The sequence below is a fragment of the Haliaeetus albicilla genome, chromosome 11 (genome assembly GCF_947461875.1).
Source record: "Haliaeetus albicilla chromosome 11, bHalAlb1.1, whole genome shotgun sequence".
Lineage (NCBI taxonomy): Eukaryota > Metazoa > Chordata > Aves > Accipitriformes > Accipitridae > Haliaeetus > Haliaeetus albicilla.
Genome location: NC_091493.1, coordinates 20289016 through 20316512, shown reverse-complemented (window position 1 = coordinate 20316512; position 27497 = coordinate 20289016). Strand labels below are relative to the sequence as shown.

The window sequence follows — 27497 nt, the reverse complement described above, 5'->3', positions numbered from 1 at the left end:
TTGCCTTTATGGGATGTTCCTCGTTGCAACTAGAACAAAAGTCAGGTGTTCCTTGGAGCTGAGGAGGCTATTAGACTGAAATTTGGAAGGAGGCCACATGTACAGCTGACCTCAAGCTTACTGTGCCAGAATATAGCGAACAAGCACCAAACAGGGGAATTGTGTGAAGGGAAGAGGATAGTTCTATGCAATGCTTTCCACTCAAATACAGACTTTAAAAAAAAAAAAAAAAATAAATCCACTAGTGCAAGCCAGCTTTGTGTCGGTGCAAATTCAGGTGAAGCTATCATTAGAACCTCTTGGTTGCTTATTGCCAGGACTACTTTCCTCATCCTGTACACACAGGACAGCCAAGCAGATTTGTCTGTGATTGTTACCTGCCTGCATATGCTTGTTCTTGGTTTTCTGTTACCTGAAAGTTAATCATCTAGGAAAGGTAACTTACTGTCTTTTACCTTGTGCAATGGAGGAGGCCTTGCTGTACCAGAAGGCAGCCACAGTAGATCAACAGGCAAATAGTAACTGATAAATGTGCAATTAATCACTGACATCCCTGGCATAGCCCTGTGCTCCCCTATCTTAAGTATTGCTGCCTTCTTTCCACAAAGCTTTATACAAAGACCATGCATTTTGAGTCTCCAGGTAGGCAACCTCTAATACCCAACTTCCCATAAGAGAAAGGCTTTCAAGAAATTAAGTGGTCAGTGCTCATAAGATCTGGAGGTTTCCTGGAAATCTGGACTTTTGTGGGAGTGTCCTGCAATGCTTTTGAGCTATAATGTCGATCTCTGCACCATACAGGTGTTTTAACGTCCCCTTAGCAACAACAATATAAATCATTCATCTTAATCATGTGAAGTTCAGCAGTATTTTTATGCTTGTCCTGACCTGAATTCTTCCTTCAAACCTTACTGTATAAGCTTCAATAGGAAAGCTTAGAAGGGTGTAATCAGGACCTAAACAGCTGTAGATTAATTAGCGTAAGCCCTTGAAGATGAGCAAATAGAAGGTCATTCCTTCTCTGCAATAAACAGACTGATGATCAGTGTAAATTAAATTTTAGAAGACAGAAAGCTATTCTTCTGAATGTATGCACTCAAGTTAATGATTAAGTACCTAGGTTTAAATCTATATGAGCAGACATCTTTTTGAGAAGGGAGTGGTGGTTACCTCCTCTGTCTTGGCTTAGAAGTGGATATTCAACGTGGGAAAATCAGCAGCTGTCTTTTCCTGCAAAAAACAAATTCACCACTTCCACCCCTTTGCATTTTCTTCTACAATCAGAGTGATCTTTTTGCTGAAGCACCAAAAGAAGAATCAAAAGAGAGGGAGGAGCGAGTCCCAATAAGTGAAGGTAAGAACCAGTATTGCCTCCTGTAGTCCTGTCTATGCTGTGATTTATCACCACTAGCCGCTAGACTGTTTTGTTTCCAAACTAGAAAGTCTGAAGTAGCAATTGTTGACAAGTCTCTTCTCCTTCCCAGTCTTAATAGAGAACAGCTGTGTTTTCCTTGAATTTTAAATATGTTTGTTCCCTATAATCTCTTACACACACCTACTTTCCTGGAGCTAAAAGGATGTCCTTACTGATGTTGACAGAGCTTTCTGCACGCACTGGGATCCTGCTGCTGAAGAGTACTTTGCAGGATCCAGTTGTGGTTTTGAGTGGAGTAAAGATTTCTTATTGCAGATTAATGCACATCTGAGTTTCCCATTAGCTGCATATCTAGACCCTTAAGGAGTCTGAGCACACATTCTGTACTGCCGCAGCCTTTACTGAAGCATTGTATTTGATGAATTTTCAGATATGGGTTGGGAGACTAAGCCATTTTGTTTTGAGGGTATTGTATTGAAGTGGGTTTGAGTGTGTGAACTCCTGTAAATAATGCTATGTGTAAATGTATATCATGTTTATAAGCTTCAGTTTAGTAGAGCTGTTTTGTGGAGTTTTAATGGAGGAAGAATAGCTAGACTGTTATATATATCTGCAAAACCCCAGAAGTTCAAGTAGAATGTCTAAAGAGTTCTGAGCTGTTGAGAAAAAAAAAATGGAGCTTAGAAGACTTCTCAGATTCCTATTTCTATGGTAGAGTTCTGAAGGCTTTGACAGCATAAAGCAAGTGCATCCATTTGTATTGTACTTCCTATGATTTCAGCATCCTCGACAAAGTCATTAAAGAAAGTTCCTGCAGGTGCAGTATCTCTCTTCCCAGGTATGATTCATTCAATAGCAAATTGCTTCATGCACAAAATGTTCTTTTCTTTAAAACCTGCTGGGGAGGTTTTAAAGAATAAAACTATCCAAATACAGCAGCACTGCATTGCTCAATCATATGCTTAATGACAAATACAGGTGCTTCTACCATGCTACGCCTAAACTGCAGCATGCTTTATGGATAATCAAGATTCTGTAGGAGCTCTGAAGGTAGATATCATTGATGGCAGATGTTAGCAGCTGCCAGCTTCCGGTGTTATGCTATGAACTTTTAAGGATGTGTGTTACTTTAATATTATAGAGCTTACGTCTGCAGTGCATGCAGTCACAGCTTCCCTCTATACTCTGAGAAGGAAGTGCATTTTGATCTTTCAGATTTGATCATATTCCCCTGGGTTAACAGAAGAACAGTTTAAACATCAAGTTGCTCTATTTTTGTGGCACAGGTAAATAAGACCAATCTTGTTTCTCTGGTTTTGGTTAGGAGGATCTGCATACATGCGGAAGGATCAGATCTATAACTCAGAGCTAAAAAAAAAGAAAAAAAAAGTATTGTACTAAGATCCCTGTTCCATATCGGACTTAACGCTGAGCAATGAAAAGAAATGTTTCACCAGTCTCTTTGAATCAACTGACTTTGATTTCTGTCTCTGTGTAGGGTCATCACCTAATTGAGTTACCTTACTTTTAACTTTTGCCCTTTATTAAGAAAGGCCTATTTTAAGACTATGGCTTCAGTTAGCTGAGCCCTCAGTCAGGATAATTTTTAGAGTAGGATGTATACAAATACAGCCTTTTTACTCCAGGATCAAAGATATGCATTAGCAATGGTCATTTGACATAATTATAGGATGTGGTAGCAAAGTTTAAGACAGCAGATTGAGGTTTTCTTTATCCTTTGCTCTTTCTTGGAGGTACTGTTGCATAAGCAGTGCATTTCCCATTGTTCTAACAGTGTCCTGTTCTGGTTCATCAGGAATTAAGTTATATGTAGCATTTATTCAAAGTCTTCAGTTCCTCCCTCTCAGTAACTTGTAGACAGGCTAAAGTCACCAGAGAAAAACCAAGATTGAGGCTCCTTTGCTATTCAAAGTCGCTTGATGAACACATTCCCAGTGAACAGTTTGTTTAGGAACTTGAGAATGTTTAATAATTAATCAAACTTTGTTGCTGTATTCCTGTCAATTCTGTGGCACTTTCTAATTGCGTGATATACTTTTTTTTATAATAAACTGCTGCTGTGCTGGTCAAAATTCATGCAGTCTGCTGACTTTTAACCAAATAGCAGTTGTTCTACTTTCTGTCAAACTTTCAATTAAAGTCTCCCTCTTTCCTCACCACCCTCCCCCCCACCCCCAGCCCTTTTTTCAAGCATCTGTACATAAGTAGCAAAAAGACAAGCATAGAGCCAGGCTGCCGGTTTTTACCAAAAATGCTAAAAGTGTTTGCAGGCAATCTATCAACATGCACATATCACTGAAGCAGGATTTTTCCACACCAGATGTAGAAGAAACAGTTGTTACCAGATTACTCTAGTTGATCCCTGCCATATCTGAAGTACACAGGAACCTCGGGACCAAACTCAGCCTCATACTGCAGTACTGCTTGAGGTCTTGCATGACAAGTGCAGCTCCTTGGGAGAACTGTCTCCGGTTCTTCCCTCTCCTCAAGCATCTTACCACTTTTATTTGTCCACAATGGTGTGGCTTACTGATTAGTGAAGTAGGACTCTGGTTTGGGAAGTCCATAGGGGCAACAGTGTGGGACTCCTGGGTCTGCTCCTAGAGGAGATGAGCAGGTTTGAGGAAGAAGTGATTGCAGTGAGAGTGAGAGGCCATCTGTCTGTGACTTGGCTTTATCAGGAAGTTTCTAGCTAATGCTTTTGATGTGGCATTGTTGCAGGAGTGCATTAAAAGTTGCTGTGACGGAAGCTGCCTGGCTTCACTTACTGTAGCACAAGTTCAGCTTTTTGGAAACTCTGGCAATGATCTCTGTGTGGCTTTGGATTTTGTTGTTGTTGGTTTTTTTTTTTCCCCATCTGACCTGCAGGAGGAAATGATGTATTTACTTCCACTGTAATTGTGGAAAAAGACAAGAAATCTGCAGCACAGAGCATAGAGAAAACTCCTAAACAGCCTGGGAAAGTTGTTCTGTTTGATGATGATGATGATGACTTCTTTATGGGAGCAACCAAAAAGCCTCCAGATTCAGGTATGTCTGTACATGCACAGTGGAAGATTAAACGTTAAAGGTCATCAGAATTCAAACTGATGAGAACCAATGAGTTACAAAATTCAAACTTGCATCATTGCTACTTCAGCTTGGGTTTTTTTGATTTGTTTTTTTTTTGTGGCGGGGAGAGTCTGTTATTGGCATTTCTTTTCCTCAGAGTGGTGTGGGACTGGTTTATTTGTACATGCTCTCCACTGACTTTCCTCTCTTAGGATGCTCCTACAGCTAGGGCAGTATCTAGACTTGAATCAGGGAGATGGTGCAGACTTTATTCACACAGCTCTGAGTCCCTGTGCCCAACATGCCATATTGGCAGGGTCTAGGCCTTTAGAGATGCCAAGCCAATACAAAACACTGCCTTTAGAGGTGCCAACTGACTCTACCCCAATGCTTGTTGACTGCACTCTCTGTCACCAGTGCTCTGAGATAAGTGGAGTGGTGTTTCACTTTTGAGAGCTTGTCTATCTTTTTCTCTTAAAGACTCCTGATGTTTGTAATCTTTAAAAAGGGAGCATGGTATCTTTTGAGACTCTGGTATCTTATCTTGTTCAGTAGTGGCTGTTCTGTTCTCGTCATTCCCTGTTTGTTTTGTCTCTTAACACAGTCAAGTCCACAGCTGACTTATTTGATGATGATGAAGAAGGTGACTTATTCAAGGAAAAACCTGCCATTCCTGCTGTGGTTGCTGGCACAGCTAAAGAAACAGAAAGTCATAGGGAGACAGTCATGGAAAAAAAGGTAATGGCATATAAATGGATCGTATGGCTAAGGTTTTAGGAAGAAGTTACTACTGCAGCTGAAGTAGTCTTTCCGTGTACAACACTATGGAAGTGCCATATTTGTGAAACAGCGCTAGGTTCATGGGGTCTTCCATGACCCGAGTGCTTCAGGGGTCCTTAAATGCCTTTTGCCTCTCAAACTTTGGGTGTATTTGAGGTTTTTCTTGTGTGGGCAGTGATGGGAAGAATCTTATTAAGGCAGGATTGAAATGAGAGCAAAATGAGAAGCCTCTAATAATAAAAAATGATTATGAAGTTCATGCCTGAAATGAAACCAGCCTGACTTAAGAACCTTTTGGTGTCACAGTTCTGTGTTGCAGAGACTGTGTCTGCGCTTATACCAACCACTGATAACAACTTAACTGGTAACTGCTTGTATGTATTGTCGCAATGGAAGGTGAATGTCAGAGTTCTACCTAAGCATATACAATACTTGGAGTGTTTAAAAAACTGTTTTTCAGCTGAAAACTCTTAAGGTGTAGAAAGCTCTAAATGCTGTCCTGAGGACACGTGTACAGAGTTAGGGGAGCGTCCTAATGCCCAGTCCACTTTCATTTTCAGAGCAGCATTTTGAGGAAAGTAGTAATGCTCTTTGTTCTATGGCAGAGGTTGTATATACTCATTTTATACATATTTGCTGTCCAAGGAGTATTTGAACAACATAATGACCAACAATGACTCTTTTCCCCTCTGGACTGAGAAGCAATACAGTGCTGGGGATGTCTAATGCAAATTGCTGTAGGATTTTCTCCGTGTTGCCTTATGAGAAGCACCTGAGCACAAGAGCCAAAACCAGCTTCTATTTCTGGTGCAGTGCAAGAGTATCCATGGTCAATGGAGCGGGACTGGTGGTGGGAGGTCATCCAGTGCCATTGCTCTGATCTCATAGCACTTGGCATTCCTGGAGGAGAGGATGAGAACTGCTTCAGTAGCACCACTCCTGCTGTCAGGAAGTGAGGGCTGTTTTATACTCCAAGCTTGCTGACAGTTGTACTTGGGTCTGGAATCATTCTGAGTTTAATGGCAATATAGCTGGTGGCAGGCTGGGGCTGTGCTGTGCTAATGCAGGAAATGATGGCTGGTACAATCTGCCCTCTTCCTTTACAAAACACAGCTTGTTAAAAGAAACATTTTTGTTTAACTCACAAGGTAGGGCTGCGTGAGTTGCTGCATACATTTTTCTGCTAAGAAGGATGGTGGTGGGAGGAGAGGCATATGGTAAGACCTGCAAGTCACTCATACATAGCTCTGGCTGCATGTGAGGAACTCACTCAGCACTTGAGTTTTGGACTTCAGCCCATGGGTGACAAGCTTGTGTTCTGTCCTTTCAACTGGTGGGATGCTGCCAGCAGCATGCCTCTTAGAAAGGGTCATATGATGTGCCTGCCTTTACTGAATCTAAATGGGTGCTGATGTAGTGTTTTTATTTGTCCTAAAGAGTCAACCATCTTCAGATGAGGACTTCAAACCTTTACCTGAAATGCCTCCAAGAAAACAGAGGGGCCTCTTCTCTGATGAGGAGGATTCTGAAGTGAGTATCTCTTGAATAAATCCCTACAGAAATCTGAGTAATTCTGACTTCAGTCCACTCATATCTGGGGACTCCTTATTTATCTGTAGGATCGGGAACTCTGACATCCATGCATCTACTACCAGCCATCCTGAAAGTTCCTTCTTGCTCCAAGAGTGAAATCTCTGGGAATGTTTTCCCTCTCTTCAGAGAGTTAAACTTGTGTGGTGTACACAGGCATAAATTGAAAGCCTGAAGAGAAGAAAGATCAGCAAATCAAGAGCAAGAATCATGAAAGACTGCGTATATTTAATCTTGTGTCTTCGGCTTCCAGCTAGCAATTAATCTGCAAAACTGAGGGAAATCCCTGTGGTGTTGCAGGTGATTGGTACATCTAAGTAAAACAATCTTTCCCTACTTCACAGGCATACTAAACACTTTTTTTACAAGTTAAAAAAATGAAGTCCCATTTAGAGTTCTTAAACATATAGCATTGCTTTGCAGAGTGACATTTCTTTGTTTTGCACAGGACTTGTTTTCATCAAGTAAAACTGTGAAGTCCAAAGCTACATCTCTCCCCACCAGCAAGTCCATGACAAAAGCTCCGCTGTCTTTGTTTGATGATGATGAAGAGGTAATTACCACTTCTTCATACTGCCTGTGTATGGGAATCTTCCTGCACAGCCTGTTGCAAATGCAGCAGGAAACATTGAGAAGTTTACAACACGAAGCTTGTAAATGGAACACTAAATTAGAGCACTAAATCGATCTTGTATTGTGTTGCTGTTCACATGCTCAGAACTGCTTTATGGAGAATGGTAGCAGGGACTCTTGTGAGTTCTTGGTGTCTTTTTAGTATTTTGCAGTCAGTGTGTATCATCTCTAGACCTAAACATGAAGGGTGTTATCCCTCTGATTGATAGGACTAGAGAACACTGAGCAATAGAACAGATATGAGCTTTGACAAGCTGTTTTATCCTGGCCCGTGGTACCTAGCCACATGGATGACTTCTTGCTTCTCTTGTGTCATGGCTGGTGAATTCCTTTTTTCTTGCTTTTCACTGTCTAAGAATTGTGGCTGCTAGTGTAGAAACTGAGATCAGAGCACTGTTTGTGCAAGAAACTTAACAAAATTGAATTAGTGTGTGCTTTTATCTCTTTTACCCTCTTCTCCCTCCCACACACCCTCCAAAGAGCTTTCAACTCTGGGCCTGCAGCCTTCATAGTGAGTTAACTTACCCCATAGTCTTAACCTGAGGGAAATAGGAGGCCTGCTCAGAGCTGTAAGATAAGGGACTTCTGCAAACTCAAGATAAACGTTTCCTGTTCAAGAGGGGGCTGCTTCCAGCTCAGCTTTCTGAATAGGGGCTGTTCAGAAGCAACTGTCAGGATAGTGAAACATTTGGTAATGCGGTAAGGTCTCTGGTACCTGCCATGAAGGTTGTGTTACGGAACTGAAGTTCAAGTTGAGTGGAGAAAAGCATAAATAATTGTTAGGTGGTGAAGTCAACATATGCTTTTGTACATTCTGATGCCTGTATAATAATCTGCATGAGTGTCTTCAGGTGAAAAGTCTTGATTCTTCCCCAGTGGTAGTGGTTCAGCTTGCCTATTGCCTGTCCTCTCAGAATAGGATTCATTCTCTATTTCATTATGTAGATTAAAAACAGTGCCCCATTGTGTTAGCTGCTGTGTAACAGAATTGCTGTGTGGTGCGCTTTGGCTGCTGGTCAAGCCTTATGGTGGAGAATCTGTGGGCCAAAACCATGCTGTGTGCTTACAAGTTTCTGGTCTATCAAGAACTGTGTGCATAGAATTCCCTGTACCAGAATACTGTATCACGCTTGAAAATGTCTTCAAAAAGGGTTCATAAAACACCATTTCTCTGTCCTACTCATCTGAGAAGTGGATGGCAACAGTGTCTTGCACGCTGATGACTTCTCAGTGAGCTTTTCGTTGTGGCTTTGGCTTTTGATTTTTTTTAAATATATATATTTTTTTTATTTTAAGGATCTCTTTGGTGTGGTACCTGCCAAGAAGCAACAGGAAAAACCCCCAGAAGAGAAAGCAAAACAATCAGAGCCACTCAAGAAAGCCTGCAGCTTATTGTTCAGCAGTGATGAGGAGGTACTGAGGAGTAAGATTTGGTTGAAAGGAGTTACTGGGCTTTAGGCTGAGCAAAGCATAATAAAACTGTTGAGACGGGAACCACAGTCAAACTCTGCTATGTCCACATGCCATGCCTACCCCAGTCCTGTGACTTGTTTGCAGCTGAGGAAGCTGGCTGATTCTTGGCCTAAATTATCTCAGGATCTAGGTAACAGAAGTCATGTGGAAGAGAAAAATCAGTATTTTCCATGTAATTTATAGAAAGATCCATAGTAAATGGAGGCTTCTGCCAACAAATCTGACTTAAAAATACTGAAAGGGAAAAATAAGTTTGCTCTTACTGCTTTAATTTCTGTAAGGAAAGTTTAGCAGTTCTAGATAGATATGTGGTGCATTTCTCTTTGTTTTGGGGTTTTGGGGTGGGGTTTTTTGTGTGTGGTGGTGTTTGGGGGTTTTTTTGTTTGCTTGGTTTTTGGTGGGGTTTTTTTGTTTGTTTTTATTTTGTTTTTTTAAAATCTACGGATGGGAAAAATGAGACATAAATAACTAGGCTTCCCAGAGAGCAGCCCTCTTCTAGGCATGGATTAGGTGTTGTCCTGCATTTTAAATGAAAGGCAGAGACACTAAGTAAATTAAACTTGTCTGGAAAGTCTCTGAATTAACTCGCATGAATAGGATCAAGACTCTTCTTAGCCCTCCCACCCTCCAAAATTACTCTTTTAGGTAGACTTGATGTTTATTACCTGTCCTGTAATTGCTTGTTTAGTGAATACTAGTAATATCTTTAGATGCATTTTTATCTTAATGTAGAATAAACAAAGTTCATGCTTCTACATGCCTGTAGTCCCTTTCAGAAGGGGCACAGAGGTGGGGAACGGGGCAAACAACTTGAAATGCTGGGAATGAGAAAACACACAAGCCAGAAAACTCTCCCAGCCCCAGAAATGTTTCCTTCTAATGTAGATTTTTGACTTGTTCAGTAGGTAGGCTTGATTAAATGCTAGCTCCAGGGGAGGGGGGGCAGAAAGTACTGTAGTTGAAAGTTGAGGAAATAATAAGAAGAAAGAAGTGCAGCATCATGCACTCTAGTAATGAGGTGTCTTGGGTATGGGTGTTGTGTTTTTTCTCAGGATTTTGTTTTGTTTTGTTTTTTCCCTGTACATCAAACTTGCTAATTATATAAGTAGCTCAAATCGGGTTCTACGGGGTGACCTTACTCCTGTGACTGCAGTTGACACTGACCTCAGTTGTTCAAGAGCAACTGTAATAGTAAAGTGTGTGTACCCTGTTTTGCTGGGCAAATACCATATGCCAAAAGGTGGCCAGGCCCTCAGCAAAGCCTGAGCAATGTCATATTACAGTGGCTAACACAAAGGCAGGAAAATAAACTAGTAGAGAGATGCAAAGACTTCCAAGCTGAGTGTTTCTGCTTATGCAGAAGATGGGAAAGTGGCTTTGACCAAGACAAAAGAAAACTTAAGGGTTCCTTATTTTTAAGGAACACTGGAATGTCTCCAAGCCAGCTAAACTTCCTTCTGAAGATGACCGAAAAGAGGACCTTGCAAAACCAGCTAGCGCTGTCAGTCAGGCTAAAGCTGTGAAGAAGACGAGCCTCTTTGAGGAAGAAGATGAGGAGGATTTATTTGCAATCACTAAAGAGAGGTGACAGTTGCCGGAGGCGGGGCAGTGCATTTTTTCAGAACAGCCCAGCAGCGCCCTCAAAACCGGACACACCCAAGCATATTGCAAGTGTTGTCCCTTGCTACTGCTGCTGAGGAGGAGGTAGAGGTGTGTGAGTGGGAGGGGGCAGGGCTGCGCTTTTTTACCACTTTTGTATCTGTGGTGGATCATTCTCCTTGCCACCACTGAACTGGGCTATTTCCATGCCTGCAATATAAAATCCTCTTGACCTCTTTTTATCTTCACTTCTGCAGAACAAGAAGGGAGGGTCATAGAACTGTTGAGACAGTGAGGAAGCTGAGTCCTGTGTCTGGGATCATTTGCTGCAAATGGTGGTCCTAAGTGATACTTTTAAACAGATGCAGCGCATGGCCTCTGAAGCTTTTGCACTGAATCTTCCACCTTCTCCTCTCTCATTGCAGCCAAAGAAAACCACAGAAGGTATCGTTGTTGTTTGAAGATGATGTTATTAATGGAGAATCACTCTTCAGCTCCCAATCAACGCTACTTCCTTCAGCTGCTAAGGCTGCAGTGGTACCTCCCCTTTCTTTTAAAACTAATGTGGAACACTTAATCTTTTTATAGTTTGTCTTCCTTGTTAGGCACTGGATGTAAGTCTGACTTGTTTTAGACAATGGTCTAGCAAAGTGGGAATGGGAACAGGGCAGACTCAACTCCTAAATGTAAAACTTGTAAATGTAAAATGTAAAACCATCAGCCTAATAGAGATTTCAAAATTTTCTTGACCACTAACCCTGAATTTGTTTGCTTTATGCTAAGAGCCCTTCCTGAGGATGTTTTGAGAGCTCTCAACCATAAAATACTACTAAAAGGAACAAACAGCTTACTGCTGACTGTGAAGCTAGGGCTTCACCCTTTGTGTCAGCTTGACCCAAGCTGATTCAAATGTGTCTACAGGCTTCTTACTGGCCTTCTGTTGAGGGTGCTTATGCTATCCTCTGTTTTACGAGCTTAGCCCATAGTGTGCTTAGCCTGTAGTGTGCTGTCTGGTTGTGCTTTGGAATTGAGAGTAGGAGTTGCAAAAGCTTAATGCACCTGTATCTGTATCCTGTACATGTGTGTGTGCCGCCCCTGCTCCCAGCCTTGCCTTTCTGCTTACCGGGAAAATAGTTGTCAAGGCCCATAAAGATATTAGGCTTGGGAATAGAAGAAGAAACAAGCAAGCCACATTCTAGCTGCTGGCAGTCACAGGAAATGGTGCACCAACCAGACCATATTCCTAGGGCATCCACTCTAAGCTTGCAATTGCTTCCCAGCACTCTTCAAGCAGACTCAAGAGCCTGTAATACTAGAAGTCAAGTCACAAACCAGAATGTCCCAAGGGAGGGAAGTAGAAGTCAAGCATGTTGCCATTGTCCTGGATTTCTGGAGAAGGCAAACTGAGACTCTGCTATCCCACGGCAGCTTATGCTTCTTATATACCCACCAGCTCTGTGTCACTGGTGTTCTCTTGATTTTGCAGGAGAAAGTAAAACCACCACAAGCACCACCTTTCTTTAATGAAGAAGAAAAGGAGGAAAAGGAAGGTCTGCCAGATAGAGCAGTGAAGTCTAATCAGGTAGAAGATACATTGCGGTGTTTAAAAGAGCCTGGAGCAGTTCCTGTGCCTAGAGGAGCAGATGTTGCAGGGCAGCAAACAAAGGAAAAAGTGAGAGATTTTCTTACATTAGTCTGAAGTTTGGTAAAGGTTCAGTTTAAAAAACCCCACAATCTAACACTGCTGCTCTGGGACAGAATTCTTTTTCTGGATTGCCTCTTCTATTGCCAAGGAGAGAACAACTCTGTTTCCATTTAGCAAAATCACTTGTCAGTCAAACAGCAAATTGATTAAATGCCATTTAAAAGTTGTTTCCCAACTGATGTACATGAAAGAATTGTTTGGGGTTTTTTTTGTGGGTTGGAATCTGTTTTGTTTCTCCTCCAGAGTGGGTTGGGTAATCTTTAGTCATATGAACAGAGCTTTCCTTTAAAAGACAGCCTATACTCATGTGTAGGCTTTGCGCCAAGCTCAGTAACTTTGTTTCAGCATACTGTCTGATGATTTATAAATGGTGTTGGCAGCTGTGGCTTTCAGGATTGTGAATTTCTCCTGGCAATACTGTTACAGAACAGTATTGGTGGTATTATTGAGTGTATTATTGAAGAAACTTCAGCAGAACTTAATCTTGGGCATGGTCTTACAGAGGGATTGTTGGGGAATTACTAACTGATGAATTTCCAGAGTAGTTACCATGCTTTGCACTTTCCTAAGCACATTCAAGGTTTAGGTAGTGCTGCCCACTCCAAAGAATCCCAGGTCGCGTGAACTAGGTACCTCAGAGAAAATGGCAAAGCTGCTTAATGCACCCTTGTGGCGCAGATGCAACCTGACATATGGATGAGGAGGAAACCTTATGCAGGAGCTGCTTATCAACAGTGCTACAGTGTAGGGTACAGGAGGAAACTTTTGTTCCTTTCAGAGCCATGAAGTATGTTCTCTTCTTTATCTACTGTTTCTTGCTAATCTGCATGTTGCTGTTCTGTCTGCTTAGGAAAAATGAGTTGAATATAGTTGTCTGCTTGGTAATGGATTGCAGAACTCTGACAGCTGGTGGCGTTTAACCAAGAAAGCTTAGTGGTTTTTTGGACAAACCTGAAAAATAACAGGCTGATGTGTTAATGTTTTTGTTGTTGTTGTTGTTGTTGTTTTTTATGGAGCCTTTTGCAGCAACATCCCCAGAGCCAGACAGCAGCTCGGGTGTGTTTGCAACATCACCACCAGCTCTGGAGAAAGTCGTCAAGTCCCAAGCTAAGAAAGTGTTAAGCTTGTTTGAGGAGGAGGAAGAGGAGAGACTGGAAGATGATAACGACATTAAAAATGCACAGAAAGAAATTGGTGTGGTGAGTCTAGGGAAGTTCTTGAACACTAGGAAATAGTATTTCTACCTCTTCTGTACAAGGTTTTGTTTTTACCTTTCCCTCTCTTCATGTCATGGAGGCTAATCTTTCTGTATTTCTAAAATTCCAGGTTCTTGGGTGAGAAATTATTCCTGCTTTTCCTCATGATCCTGAATCCCTTTGTAAATTTGTCCATCCCACTAACTCGAAAGCATTTTGCTGCATGCTAGTATGAAAAGAAATTCTGTACAGATGTTTTGGTGCAGCTACTTGATGTCTGCTGTACAGAACTGTTTGCCCAGTCACCCCTCAAGGTCAGAGGTACTAGGAAGTAGAAGGACGTGGAATTTGAAGCCTTGTGGTTTATCCCTTTATATTCTTTATATTGTTGCAATTTGCTTGGTGGATATATGCCTGCAGGCTTAGCTTCAGCAAGAATCATCTTAATTCTATGCTTACTTCTGTTTTTCAAGTATGTGTGTTCACTTTTTTACAAAGCCTCCAATTGCCATATTCTTGCTGTCTGGCTTTCCTGATATAGTGTATACCATCAAGACGTAGATTTTGAATCTTCAGCAGCTATATCCTGAATCCATGGCAATGTTCTTGTTTCTACTTGATGCAGGTGTACCAAATTTTTTTCTGTAAACTTGAAGTCATGTCAAAAAGTACATACCGTATACTACAGTATACTACAAGGTTTCATCATCTTAGTGTGACCATGTAAAGTAAGTTGTCAACCCTAAATGCTAAACACACTTTATTCAGAAGTCCCTGGAGCTGAATGAAATAGATGGCTCTTTGAGAAAAATCCTTGTTTATAGCTGCTTTTAAGTAAAAATGGATTGTAAGCTTGAGTGCTTATTTACTTGTTGTGAATGTATGCTGTGTCTGGGGTTTTTTTTTGGGGGGGGGGGGCACATTGCAAGATGGTTGCAAGAAGCAAAATCTGTCCTATGAATTTAGGAAGATACAAATCCTTTCAAATCTTTCCTTCAAAGTACTCGGCTGTCAGCATATAACAGTCATGAAGTGATTAAGGTGCTAAAATGCATATTCATGCAAAAATCAGAATAGGTAATTTAGGAACTTAATCTTTTTGGTAGGCAAATCTGAAAGGTGCTACTATTTTCCTTGCTTATCTCAGTGTAATAGGAGTTTCATGTATGGATACTTTGAGATGTGCATTAGGTTTTCATGTATCTGAGCATGAACAGCAGTTCCAGTGCTCTAAAAATGTGACCTGGCTTTTGATATAAAGTTAAAGCTGGTGCACAGAGAGGCTGAGAATGGAGCAGTAATAAAAATCATAGGACAGGGTGTATGGACCAAAAATGGCATACTGGAAACTAGCTTTAGTAGGCAGCCCTTTGGGACTCCTGGATACCTGGACTGGAAAGGGGAGAATCGGGCTTTATTATGACTACTGCACCTGCTGCTTGGATTTGAAGTCTGATGTTATGCTACTGGACATTCAGTCATGCTCTTAAGAGACATCCTTTCATTTGTGTAGGTGCTAAAGAGACAGCTGGGTGGTGAAATATGGATACTGGCCTTTACCTAGACATTCAGTGGGTCCTTTGCCTTTTGAAAGTCAGACCTCGGTGCATACAGTGACCATGATCATAGAAAGGCATTGGTTTTGGTGTTCAAGCAGCTGATATTGGTTGGTTTGCCAGATAGTGGAGGGCTGATAAGGTGATATGTCTGACTGTCAACCGTCCCCCCACCGGCAAATTTGAAAATACAAGTTCTTGGCAAAGGCAGACAATGTGTTCTGTTCTTCATTGTGGAGGTGTGTTTGCTTCAACAGGAGGAGAACAGGGAATCTAGCAACAATAATAGCTTTACAGGCCTTCAACTTTGGTGGTTTATTTCATTTTATTTTATTCTTCTTTAAAAATGTAGCTTAGGAAGATAATTAACCAGATTCTCTTTCTCTCACTTCTCTGTCCTGCAGCCTCAGCTGAAAAATTCAAGGCATAAAAGGCTTATCTTCCTGAAATAGAAACCTTACTGTACACTCATGATAACATACTGAATTTTTTTTTTTCTTTTCTTTCCCCTTCCTTCTAAGGAAGCTTTACAGGTAAATAGTAGCAGCTGGATCTCAGGTCAGCAGACACAGATGCATTTTGGTTAATGTCTTCTCATCAAATTGAACTGTGAATACAAATATTTACATTGTCAGTTTTGCAAATTTGGTCAAAGAAAAATATATAACTTGCAGTTAAAATTGTATTTTTGTTACCAGGGTCATAGTGTAGCCTCAGGTGAATTGTAATCTGTCTTATCACTAGGCAAATAACCTCCTTAAGGAGGGCGTTTCTCACTGTGTGGACCTTTCTTCTCTCATTCCAGGCTTCTGAGAAAAGTACTCAGCCCAAAAGCACTGGAGTCTTTCAAGACGAAGAGCTCCTCTTCAGTCACAAACTTCAGAAGGACAATGATCCAGACGTCGACCTCTTTGCCAGCCCCAAGAAGTCGATGGTGAGTTCAAAGTCCTTCTCTGAACCTGCTATTTCAAAACAGTCTTTGAAGAAGTCTTTGAACTGTGCAGCCTACTGGTGTTCCTTGTTTGAACACAGCTTAGAAGTCACTGATTTCCAGGGAGGACCAAGTGCTAATATCAGTTCAAGCATCATGGGCCGAAGGAGATGTGCTTTTGATCTGTGATGCATCTTTTCTTTATCCTTTCTCTCTTTCGTCTGCAAACCGTATCCTGAAGCCATCATCTGGAGGAGGCCTTTTTGGGGATGATGATGAGGATGATCTCTTCAGTACTGCTAAAACAAACATTCCGGTATCTGTTCCTTTGCTGTAAATGGCTTATATGAAAGACGTTGGGAAGAAGTGTATGGAAGGGATTTTTTTCAATACGTATTCCCACAAGAAATTAAGTGACTTCTCAGATCTTTTTGAGAGAATAGAAATGGCCATTGTGACCTTGAAGACACAGGGAACAAACAGATGCATTAGGTCTCCCAAAACTGGGATGAGAGGATTGGATTCTTTTTCTTTTTGTGCACCACTGGGACTGGCTGAGGTGTAAGAGAACACACCTGAGCAGAAATCAGAGTAGTAGAGTTTGTATTGTTTTATTAACTTACTAATATGACTTCCCTGTAGTTCATGCATGACTGCTGAGTCTTGCTCTATGACTTATGTAATTAAAGTCTCTGCAGGTTGGTTTGATTTAAGGTATTGAATGCAGTATTAAAATCCTTGTGATCACTGGGTTGTTTTTAGAGGGTTGTTTTAAGCAGCTGCAGTAATGAACTAGACTGCATTACAGGTGGTCTGAGGTCAAAGTCCTAATGTGCATTCTAAACTGTTACTCTAAATGTATTTAGCTTAATTAAATTGAAGCCAACTTTTACTTTAGTCTATTTTCATGTTGTCATGTCTATAGCTGGAAGTTAGGCTAGAAAACTGGCAATAGTTCCTGGAAACAGTTTCTCTGAGGACTGTGGAAGGGGTGGTCTTAAGTAATTAGCTGCTTGGCAGCTATATATGGAGCCTGTTTGCTTGAAAACATAAAAATAGCAGTGTTCCTTAGCTAGCTTTGTGCTTTTGTTTTCCCTGCTGTCCTGTGCATGAGGAAATACGTATGCATTTGGAAGTTTATTGAAACTCTCATTATTTATCATTAGCATAGACAGCAAAGGTTGAGGTAGGCTAAAGGAATGGAGGAGTGGAAGGCCCTTGGCATTGCACAGCCAAAAGGCAATGCCTGCTATGCATTGCAGAGTCAAAAGATGTGGCTAGTTTTCTTTTCAGATAGAAGCAAGATTTTAAAAAGCTTTGCGCTTTTTTGTTTGTTTGTTTGTTTTTTAATCTACAGACTATGCTTTTAACCCCATTCATGTTGACTTGTGTTATTAATGCTTTCAGAAAATAGCTGAGAAGAAAACACTTAAGGCCAGTACTGGCCCTTCCTTGGAGAGCAGTAACCTTCTACAAAATGCTTTACGTGCCAAACAAGATGAAGCTCTGAAGGCAGTAACTACAGAGGCAAGTACTTAAATCTTGTGCCTTGAACAGCATGCAGAGAAAAAGGGGATGTATCATTTTGTTTTAAATAAGTCTCTTGAAAAGATCAAAACTAATGCCTGGATTCACTGGCTGCAAAGTGGCAATGCATGGCCAAACTTGTCTCTGCTTATTAGCAGGTGCACTGTTACTAGCAAGAAGTTTAAATGGTATTGGTACAGTGTTTTATTCATTGCCCACACACTTACAAAGGCAAAGTACAAGGCAGTGAAGAAGTACACCTCGGGCCCTGTTGGATTGAAAATGGGTTGTTATTCATTCTACTCTGAAGTGCCAGTGTCTACTGGAGTGAATGTGATCTTTAAAGTATAGGGTAGGCTTTCTCAGAAAGGTGATCGGGGCATGCAGCACAAATCTGTGGCTGTTGGGAATCTTATCATGGAGACTTTGATGAGCAAACAAGACTCCTACTCCTGTCCGTAATCTTGTAGAACCAAGGGTCTCTGAGACAGGCAGTCTGGATCTGAATTCAGGCTTGTGCCTCACCAGAGCTGCTTGTTGGATTTCCATCTGTAGGAGATTAGCTTTTCATTGTGGGAGTTGGGTGTTGTTTTTTCTCCCCTGGGCTGAAGAACATAGAGCACGTCTGTAGGGCTAGTAATTAGCCTGTCTTTCCTTATGGTGAAGTATTCCTTGAAGTGTAGCACCAGGCTCGTCTTCCCCCCCCCCCCCTTTTTTTTTTTTTTTTAGCTACTGACAGTGTGGTACAGGAATGATCTCAGCCTGTCTGAGGTTCAGCTGAACATCACATGCATTTAAGTGAGGAACAATCTCCTCAGACACTAGGATTCCTCTGTCATGCTATCAAGATGCCCAAACCAGTGTCCTAACCCTTGCAAACCCCTCAGTTCCTTCAGCCTGGCTGAAGGAGCTCTGACTGCCCAGCCACACCAACAGCAGCAGAGCCTAGCTCAGAGAACCATGTAGACTACAAACTTGTGGAGAGCAAGCTCTGGGAAGAGCACCTTAGCTGATTTGGTTCATCCCTGAGCCCTAGAGTTGATGCAAGTCTTCAGACCAAACAGCTGCTCTTGCTCTATTAGGTTAGTCTTATTTCTGGCACTGATGGCCTGCTTTCTATAGAGGAGCACTCACTTCTCTGAAGCTTTTTTCCTTGCAGGCTAAGAGGGTACAATTCTGTAGCCCCCTCAGCGTCCATGTGGGCTTCACTGAAATTCATGGCCCTATTATAGCCAGTCACAAAGAGAAAAGTTAGTTACATAATGATCTGGCAACATGGCTTCAGAGAGTCTTAAGGGAGGGAATAAGCAAGGAGGGAGGATAGCTGTCACAGTGTGATTTGACTGGTGGTGTGTGTGACCTGAGAAGATGGTAGTTGTTGAGTTACTATGGCAAAATATAATAATGGGTAGAAGGAAGGTGGAATGAAATGTGATAATGAAGATGGGGCTATGGCATGTGGGGAATTGAAGCTGAAAATTGAGTGACTGTAGTTCTGGCGGTAGAATGTGATGATAACAAGGTATCTTCAGAAGAAATTGGTAAGCAGTGAGCTGCTTTGTATAGATGTATTAAAATGCAAACTACAGTCTGGTTGATAACAGCTTGTCCACTTGTTTAATCCAGTGTAATTTTGTGCAGAAATCTACAGGTCCTGTTCCCATTAAAACCAAAGAGCCCTCATCTCGGATTGGAGAGCTACAAGTAATTAACTTTACTGGCATTTTGACTTTCAAAAAAAAAAAAAAAAAAAAAATCTTCCTTGCCTCACTGATGGCTTCCCCTGAAACAAAATCTTTCTACTTCCTTACCTTACTCTTGCAATTTTTTTTTTTTCAGATGGCGTATTTTCCTATTACTTTTTCTGTATTGCATGTTTAATATTACTTCCCCCTCCCATTTCAGACCTGACTCTGAGCAGCACTATTTACTCTATTTGGGGGGCAGAGGGTGGGCTCCTCTTTGACCTGCTATTCTTCTCAGCACTATTTAGGTATGTTCAGAGACTCTTAGGGGTTTGGGATTTTGGTTATGTCCCTCTTCTGCCATGAAATGACTAATAACTGTCTATATCACAGTGTCATCTTAATGTCAGAACCATTGTTATCCTCAGACAGGATACTGAGCTACATAGATGTTTGGTCTGACATGGCCATGCTGTTCCTGAAGCTTTTATATAGAATAATAGCGTTGAGCGCTCCGCAGACTTAGTGAGACAGAGGATGTGGGAGACACAGAATTGCATAGGTGTGCGAAAGGCCAGGCACTTGTAGAACTTGAATGCCTACATACACTATTCTTGCTGCTTCTCTGGAGCCATGCTTGTTCTTGAGCAGTATTAACATGATCTCTTTTTGTGTGTGTGTTTTTGTTTTCTGTTTTGTAGGCTAACTTAGCTATTAACCCTGCAGCCTTACTGCCTGGTGCAATGCCTAAGGTCTCTAGTATAAAGTCCCCCTTACCAGTTCTGGACACTCCATTGCATGAGCCCAAGGATGTACAAAACAGTGAAGCCTTCTCTGCTGCAGGAAACAATGAAGAACTAGGTGTAAGCTTTGATCAGCCTATGCAAGCGGATACCTTGCACAGTGCCAATAAGGTAACCTTGGTATTTAGGAAGATATAAAGGGGGATTAAAAACACAGTCTGTCCTCATGCAGGAATTTTTGTTTTGGTATGCAAGTGCTGCTAACAGTGTGGTCTATCTGAATCTAAATGGAGGTGTGGAAATCTAATCTCCTGTCACTTCTGTGGACCACTGAAGAGAAAGTCAAGCCTCCTACATTCTTAGCTCTGTAAGGGTCTTATGCATATGCCTAATTCTGTGCCTTTTTAAGCTACATGTGTACGTTCCCCAAATACAGTGGTTTTCCCTATAGGTTAAAGGTATTTTAGCATAACATCTTGTCCTGTCCCAGGAGACACCATCCAGAAAACCATAAAAAAGGCATCTCTCTATATAACATACAAAATACGTTATGGACAGCTACTGTGGCAAGATACCAAGAACACATCACTGCTGTAGGTTGACCTTTACCTCCTCTGTGGATAAAAATGTCATGTTGTCCTGAACTGTCAGTCCCAATTCTTTTTCACACAAAAACTTTGTTTTTAAAGAAAAAACCCACACAAAACAAAACAAAAAAAGGGTTACAGCTTTTGACATGGCAGATCTCTGCCTCCTGACTCATGTGGTTTTTATTCATACCTTTTACTTTATGGACTGCGAAAGGCATATTCTAATTAAAGATTTAGTGATTCTTTAAAAAAAAAAAGATAAAGCTTGAACCAAGTAGTTAAGATTTGGTCTGTGTGCTTATAACTTTATAAATCTCTTGGGTTTCCTGAGAGCAGCAATATGAATAAGATAACTTAGGTTCTTAACTTTGATTCTTTTTTTCCTTAACACTGCTGGGGCTGTTCATTACTAGATGAGCAGTAGAAATGACTTGGGAAGATGCAGGAGCTGTCACCACAATGGCTGACATGACCCCTTAGTGTCAATTGGGTTTGAAGCTTGTACATCAGACTAATGCATTATCATGTAGGCATAGTTGTTTCCAATAGCAGCATGTCCTGCACAACAGACAAACCCCTCTATCATAACACTTTTAAATAGATAGGCTTGCAAAAGAATAAATAGAGCTCCTGTAGCTGCATATGGTCAACCTTGAATGTTCATTTTAGCATAGTGATGATGCATGTTTGTTTACAGAATTAATCTGAGAAGAGGCATCTCTATATAGTGAATGTTTTTTGTGGCTCAGGTTACATGTTTTAATTTTGGCATGTCATTGCTTCTTGAACCTTTCAAGTTTGAGTTTAAGCTGTAAATATATGCAGCCAAATGCACTTTTTACCAAAGGCTGGAACAAAGCAACCTACCCAGTATTCTGGCTGTCCTTTCAAAGAACAGTGCATGGAGCAGGGATCAGGTTTTTTGGGTTTTTTTCCAAGTGCATCTCCCTTCCATCATAATCTTCCTGTTTTTCAGCCATGCTCTGATCAGTACAGCCCCACACTCTGAAGGCAGATCTGCTTCTACAATGATCCTGACAAAAGCACATGGTTCCTTTAACCTGTGTTGCAGTATATCCATCCAGATTTTCCTTCTACTCCAACAGAACAATTAACAACAGGGAAGAGGAGGTTGCACTGATCTGTTTCTTACCTGTGTGAATACTCCTGTCCATGTGGGATATGGTAGAGGCTATGATGAAAACTTGCAGGGGGGCTTCTTTAAAAGAAGCAGAGGCATGCACTGCAGTGGGCTATGCATAAAATGAAATTAAATGGAAAATATAATTAGTCATGGCTTGGACAGACTAAGCACACTGCAGAAGCCCCTGGATTAGCAAGATGTCAGACTGACTAAGGTATTACCTAAAGCCAAAGGGCTAGAGTGGCTTGCTGACCTGTGTTGTGACTCTCTACTTGCACGTGCTGTTGCTTTTGTACCACAATTCCACCTGCTGTGGAATGACCATAGGGCAGCAAATCAAGAGTCCTGGGTTATTTTTCTGAACCTTGTTGCAAACTACTCCAGGCTTGAATGTCCTGCTTGTCCATCTTTCCCCTTTCTGAAAAATGGGGAGAATGGATGATGCTGAGCTGATGATGAATGGTTCCTGCTGCTTCTCCCTATAACCTAAATCTGTGTCTGCTCAGCATTCCTTGCTCAAGACTCCCAACTGAGCATTTGTTTAAATGTACATGTAGCTGTTTAAGTTACTTAAACCAGAGCTCTGAGGAGAACTTGTAGTTAATTCAGTTTTAGTGTGCTAGTACGAAATGGGTAATGCATTTAATTGAAGTGTTGTGAAGATGGACAAAGTGCTACAAGGAAACATAACAGGAATCCTAACTTGTCTTCTGTGAAGTGTGGGGTTTTTTTTCCTTCTGTATAACCCTGCTCTGCTTTTATTCCTTTCTTGCAGACCAGAATCAAGGTTACAGGAAAACGAAGACCTCCTAGCAGAATGGCCCGCCGTCTAGCTGCCCAAGAGTCTGAAGAGAGTGAGGAGGTGGACACTGCTAAAGAAACACAATTCTCTCTACCAAAACAGATGTCAGCAGTAGTGAACATAAGGGAGCCTCTTGCTACTGAAGCAGAGTCCAAGGAAGATGGCTTGCTTTCTGGCTTGTCACTACCGGCTCATGGCAGTGTTTTGTCTGCTGGGACAAACAAACTCCTTCCTTCAGAATCCACAGACCAAGGGAATGATCTGTTTGAATCAGAAGAGCTGCTTGCAAAAAGGTCAACATCCAGACCAGGTGCACAATCAAACTTAAAGGAGGGAATGCTAGACGGTGTGGCTAAGAAACCCATCAAGGGCAGGGAGAAGAAGCCTGATCAGTCTGTTCTCGGTGTTCAGGACAGCAATGATCTCTTCCAGCCTGTACAGCAAAAATCTTCAACAAAAAGCAGCCCTATACCTTTTTTGGAGGAAGAGGAAGACTCTCTTTTCACCTGTCAGAAAACTGGAAGAAAGGAGTTGAAATCTGCTGTCTGGCAAGCTGTTGACCCTACTGCCCAAGATATCTTTGAGGTAATGGTTGAGCCTGCCACCTTGGCCTTTGTGATTCCCAGGGCCTTATGCAGACCCCTCTACTTAGACACAGGCTTAATGGAGGCTGCTGAGTAGGGTGGCGTGTGCAGGATAGGTAGTGAAGTAAACTGTCAATCATGCTCTGCTTCTGAGCAATAGAAACCCTTTCCTTGGCTGTTCACCCCCTTATTGGCAAGAGTGGATTAAAAGGTGCAGCCTTAACACAGAGCAAGCATGTCACGGAATGTGCTGCTGTGACAACATACCTATGCTTATGACCTTTTTCAGAGTAATAAAGTATTTGGTTCTTATCTGTTAGCTGTCTGTTCAACGCACAGCAGCTCAAGTAACTCTTTTTTAAAAGGAATAAAGTTGGCAGGCTGGGCAGCCTCTGTGTGCTTTACTTGACCTGTGCACAGTCCCACACTAAGGTGCTTCTGCTGAGTCCTCCATGGGGAGAAGGGATGCAAACTCCTCAGGTTTGAGAAGTCCAAGGCTGTCAGTCTTCTAAACATCTCATCTGCTGTGTACAGATAATTTTACTATTCTCTTGAATGTGTTGTGTATTGATGATCTCTCTATGCTTTGGTCCAAGGATGATATATTTGCTACTGAGGCAGTTAAACCAATGAACAAAGCAAAAGAGAAAATGCCAGAGACTAACCTGTTTGATGATAACATTGATATTTTTGCGGATCTCACCATAAAACCAAAAGAAAAGAAGACCAAGAAAAAGGTGGAACAAAAATCCATATTTGATGATGATATGGGTAAGTGTTTACCATCTGGCTGCTAATCGCATAATATTGTCCTGAGTTGCATTCCTCGGAGATGTTTTAGAACCCTTTGCTTTCTTTCAACTTTTCAACTGCTCTGAAATCTCTGGTCATCTTTGGATTTTAACCTTGGATGAGAACTTCCTAGATTTGTAGAACTAGCATGGCATTTAAATGATTTAGGAGAGTGTATAAAATTCTTCCAAGAGAAGGAATAGTTTAATTCCTGTAGGGATTTTCTCACCTGTGGGAATTAGAAAATTTCTCGTCTGGAGATCTCATGTTGACATGAGATACAGTCTCTGTTGCCATTTGCACAGCTTTTTGTATTGTACTTTCAGATGAATCACCAATATGAAGAAATTAGCATCTCTTCCCACCCCACCTTCACTATTGTGTTGACTACCTTGGAGCCCAAAAGATTTTGTTTACATCCTTGTATACCTAGAACAATTTACAAATACTACACCTGACAGCAAAAGTTTGCCCTGTATAATTTGTTGAAAAAGCAGCATATAGTAATGTGAAATGATGCAAAGCATGCTCCTTTCTTACTTCCTATCAGTGGAGGTATTGAAAGTAATTTGATCTGCAACTATGTCTGTTTGTTCTCAGGCTCTTCATGTTTATAGCTCTACTTTGGGATTGCTTATATGTCTTTTCCTCTAAGACAAAAAAATCCCTTCTCCTCTAGCTTTGATTCTTGTCAGTCTCCATTCTTTCTAAACTATTCAAATTGAATGTGACTTATCTTTGTTTTGCTTGGACTGCTGTTAAGCATTCCAGCCTGATGGAATGACCTGGTTGAAGTCTGTAAATGTGTTAGAAAACTTGCCAGAGAATGAACAAACGTCTTGAGATTTCAAAACCTTCTCAATTGGTGTTAAAAATAAGACTTAAACATTTGCGGGCAAGGTATTTGAAATATGTATTGGATTGTTAAAATACCTGATTGTAATAATTTACATTTTTGCATGTAGCCTATAGCAAATGAAAAAAAATTACCAAACAGTTACCCCTTTCAAATTTCAGCACAAAAATCCAGACTTCATGCTGAAAAAAACAGTTGTAGAGTGCCACTTGAAAGTATCTTGGAAAATTAGCCACAACAGAACCTGTTGTTTGTACTTCCACTTTTGACATATACTCTGGTGCTAGAGCTTGTTGTTTCATGTCACATCTGATCATGATACCCAGAGCATCTGCAGCACCCTGTATCTGATAGACTCATCTTCCTCTAGAGTGTTGACTGTTTTGTAGTGCAGCCATAGGTATGCAGCTTTGTAGTGGCTAAAGCTATGGAGCTCCAGAACACCAACAGGAGTGTAGGGAAGATGCCTGAAGGTGAGGATGCACTGCTGGCAGTACAGTAGTAGAACTGGCACTTGCCTACACTTCAGGTTAAGGGTTGGCTTAAGTGATCATGGTAGCATTTTATCAGGGCTGTATGTTGTTGTCTTAGGAGGTCCTTTCTGCTGCAAATAAAACACTAAGTGGGTGCAGCTTGGGGAAGCAAGCTGCCTTCCTTTGTCCTACCACAGCTTCTAGTCACTATTTACTACATTTGTGTTAGGCTTGTGGTGGCAGTATTAGAAAAACTCTTTCTCAGGTCTTTATCCTCCTAGCCTCCTCAGTGACCTTATGGCTGATGACACAAACATCTTGATGCCACCTCTGCCTGTCTGCAAAATGGTGACTGAGCTTTCTTGTGCATTGACAAATACTGTTTTCCATGGCCAAAAGTATCCTATTCCTTAAGCCTTGTTATAAAATGGGAGCGATACCTCTACTGCTTATGGCACTCACTGTACTTCCCCTCTGCTGTGAAGCCAATCCATGTGATAGCTTCTTGCTTTGGAGTGATGCCAGTAGGGGATTACTCTGTTTTACTGCCTTTCTAAACTGCTCTTGTGCTGAAATGCTGTCCTGGATTATTCCTATGTAATCCCTATGATCAGCACAGTAGCTGACACGTGCTGGAGTGGAAGAAGTAGCGAGAAGAGAAAGGCAAGCACATTGTGATAGGCACTTGGCCTCTGCTCAAGGTTAGGAGACATGTTGAAGGCTGAAATACTAGTTTTTATATTCTGGACTAGTGTCTCTATAAGACCTGTGTTTTCTTAATAGGGACTCAAGACCAGTTATGTGCTACTTACACTGGCCTTATGAATCACTAGTGATCCATGTCTCTTAGTCTTGTAATTTGATTTTTTTTTTTATCCCCTCATAATCCAACTGCATAATCTGAGTATCCTAAATTTAAAACCTTAGCATATAGGAAGAGATATGCTGTTGTGTGTGCCCAGGAAACCTCAGGGCAACACTTCAGTGTGTGTATGGTAGCAGCTCCGTCTCTTTCCATGAGCACAGTCCTAAACACAACCAGCACTAGCCACAGCAAGAACTGCAGGTCTGTGAGCTCTGCTGCTGGCACAGGGTATCCAGGTTGGAGGGTTTCATTTATACCTATTGTTATCCTTCAGAAGAGAACTCTGTCTTAATAGCAACATGATATTTTCCACTTTGTGGTCCTACTTATTCGTAACGGAAATGCTTGTATTGAGGAAGGTGGTGGGAGATCTTGATTCAGGACTGTAGACAGACTTTTTGAATATATAGTAGGATGGCAGTTGTAGCTGTCTGCCTCCTTGCATCTTAGCTGTGCTCTGTTCTCAAGTGATTTATGCTGCGTTCTTATTGTGCTGTAGATCAAAGACACTTGTATGGCTAGTGGATGTCACAACAGTAGTCGCTAGCAAGTACTATCTTTTCTGATTTTCTTTGGCAACAGCCTCACAGCTCTTGGACCTTTCAGGTTCCTCACACGCTAATGTTCTAGATAAGAGGGATGTGGCACTTGCATGATGGAATTTATTGTGGAGATTTAATTTATTAGTACTTCTCAAATGCTTATGAGAGCTTGAACATGTTATAAAATACAAGTATTATGCTGCTCTACTGAGAAGAAAAAATATTCTTAATTTGACTTACAGCTAACAGCTCCCACGTATGTCCTTACAAATGCATCTAGAATTGCAAGCAGCAGGAAAACATTTGTTTATCACAGAATGTCCTTGGCAGTCACTGCTGTGTGCTGTAGACGCTTATGTACAACGTTACTCCTGTTTGGCAGTCACTTCACATTAAAATCTCTATTTTTTTTTTTCCTTCCCCTTTAGATGATATCTTCTCTAGCAGCCAAGTCAAGATACCCACTCCCAAAAGCAGATCTTCCCAAGCAGCCTCAGAAGCAAAATCTGAAAGCAAGACACTGAGCACATTTGATGACCCGCTAAATGCCTTTGGAGGCCAGTAGCCAAGGGGAGTGTGTTGCAGAGAGGAAGCCTTCCTTATGCCCTGTCCAGTACTAACACTCTGGATCCTCTAATCCAGTAGAGCTGAAATGAGATCGCTGTTGATATTAAATGAGAGTATCCATTTGAAATGGTTAGTATTCTCTTGTGCTGGGTATAATTGTGCTAAATGATTTATTTTTTAAAAAAAGACAGTAACCTCCTGCTATCTTGTTTCCATGGTGCCCAGATGAATATAGCCTGTGCAATACCTGCAATGAAGTAATCTATTATACAAAGTATAGTTTGTTTTATTGAACTGATCTATAGAGAAAATAATTGGTAAACAGTAAATGGAGTCTGCTAAACCAGATCTGTCTGTATGTCTTACTTTCCTCTTTACCACTTGCTAAGGATGTCTGCATCATGACTTGAAAACAAC

The 27497-nt window shown here is 41.3% G+C and overlaps 1 protein-coding gene across 1 annotated transcript in view; it reads left to right on the top strand.

Moving 5' to 3' along the window:
• Positions 1–27426, top strand: part of WASHC2C (WASH complex subunit 2C) — a 38301-nt gene extending 10875 nt beyond the window's left edge. The window contains exons 13-31 of the mRNA XM_069796530.1: positions 1285–1354; positions 2157–2213; positions 4265–4426; positions 5052–5185; positions 6665–6757; positions 7266–7370; positions 8747–8863; positions 10344–10507; positions 10948–11059; positions 12009–12194; positions 13244–13426; positions 15785–15913; positions 16131–16226; positions 17318–17437; positions 19064–19141; positions 19824–20036; positions 22375–22986; positions 23582–23756; positions 26942–27426. Of these exons, the coding sequence (XP_069652631.1) occupies positions 1285–1354; positions 2157–2213; positions 4265–4426; positions 5052–5185; positions 6665–6757; positions 7266–7370; positions 8747–8863; positions 10344–10507; positions 10948–11059; positions 12009–12194; positions 13244–13426; positions 15785–15913; positions 16131–16226; positions 17318–17437; positions 19064–19141; positions 19824–20036; positions 22375–22986; positions 23582–23756; positions 26942–27078 (2943 nt within the window). The 3' untranslated portion in view covers positions 27079–27426. The remainder of the gene's footprint in view (positions 1–1284; positions 1355–2156; positions 2214–4264; positions 4427–5051; positions 5186–6664; positions 6758–7265; positions 7371–8746; positions 8864–10343; positions 10508–10947; positions 11060–12008; positions 12195–13243; positions 13427–15784; positions 15914–16130; positions 16227–17317; positions 17438–19063; positions 19142–19823; positions 20037–22374; positions 22987–23581; positions 23757–26941) is intronic.
• Positions 27427–27497: the final 71 nt, after the last annotated feature.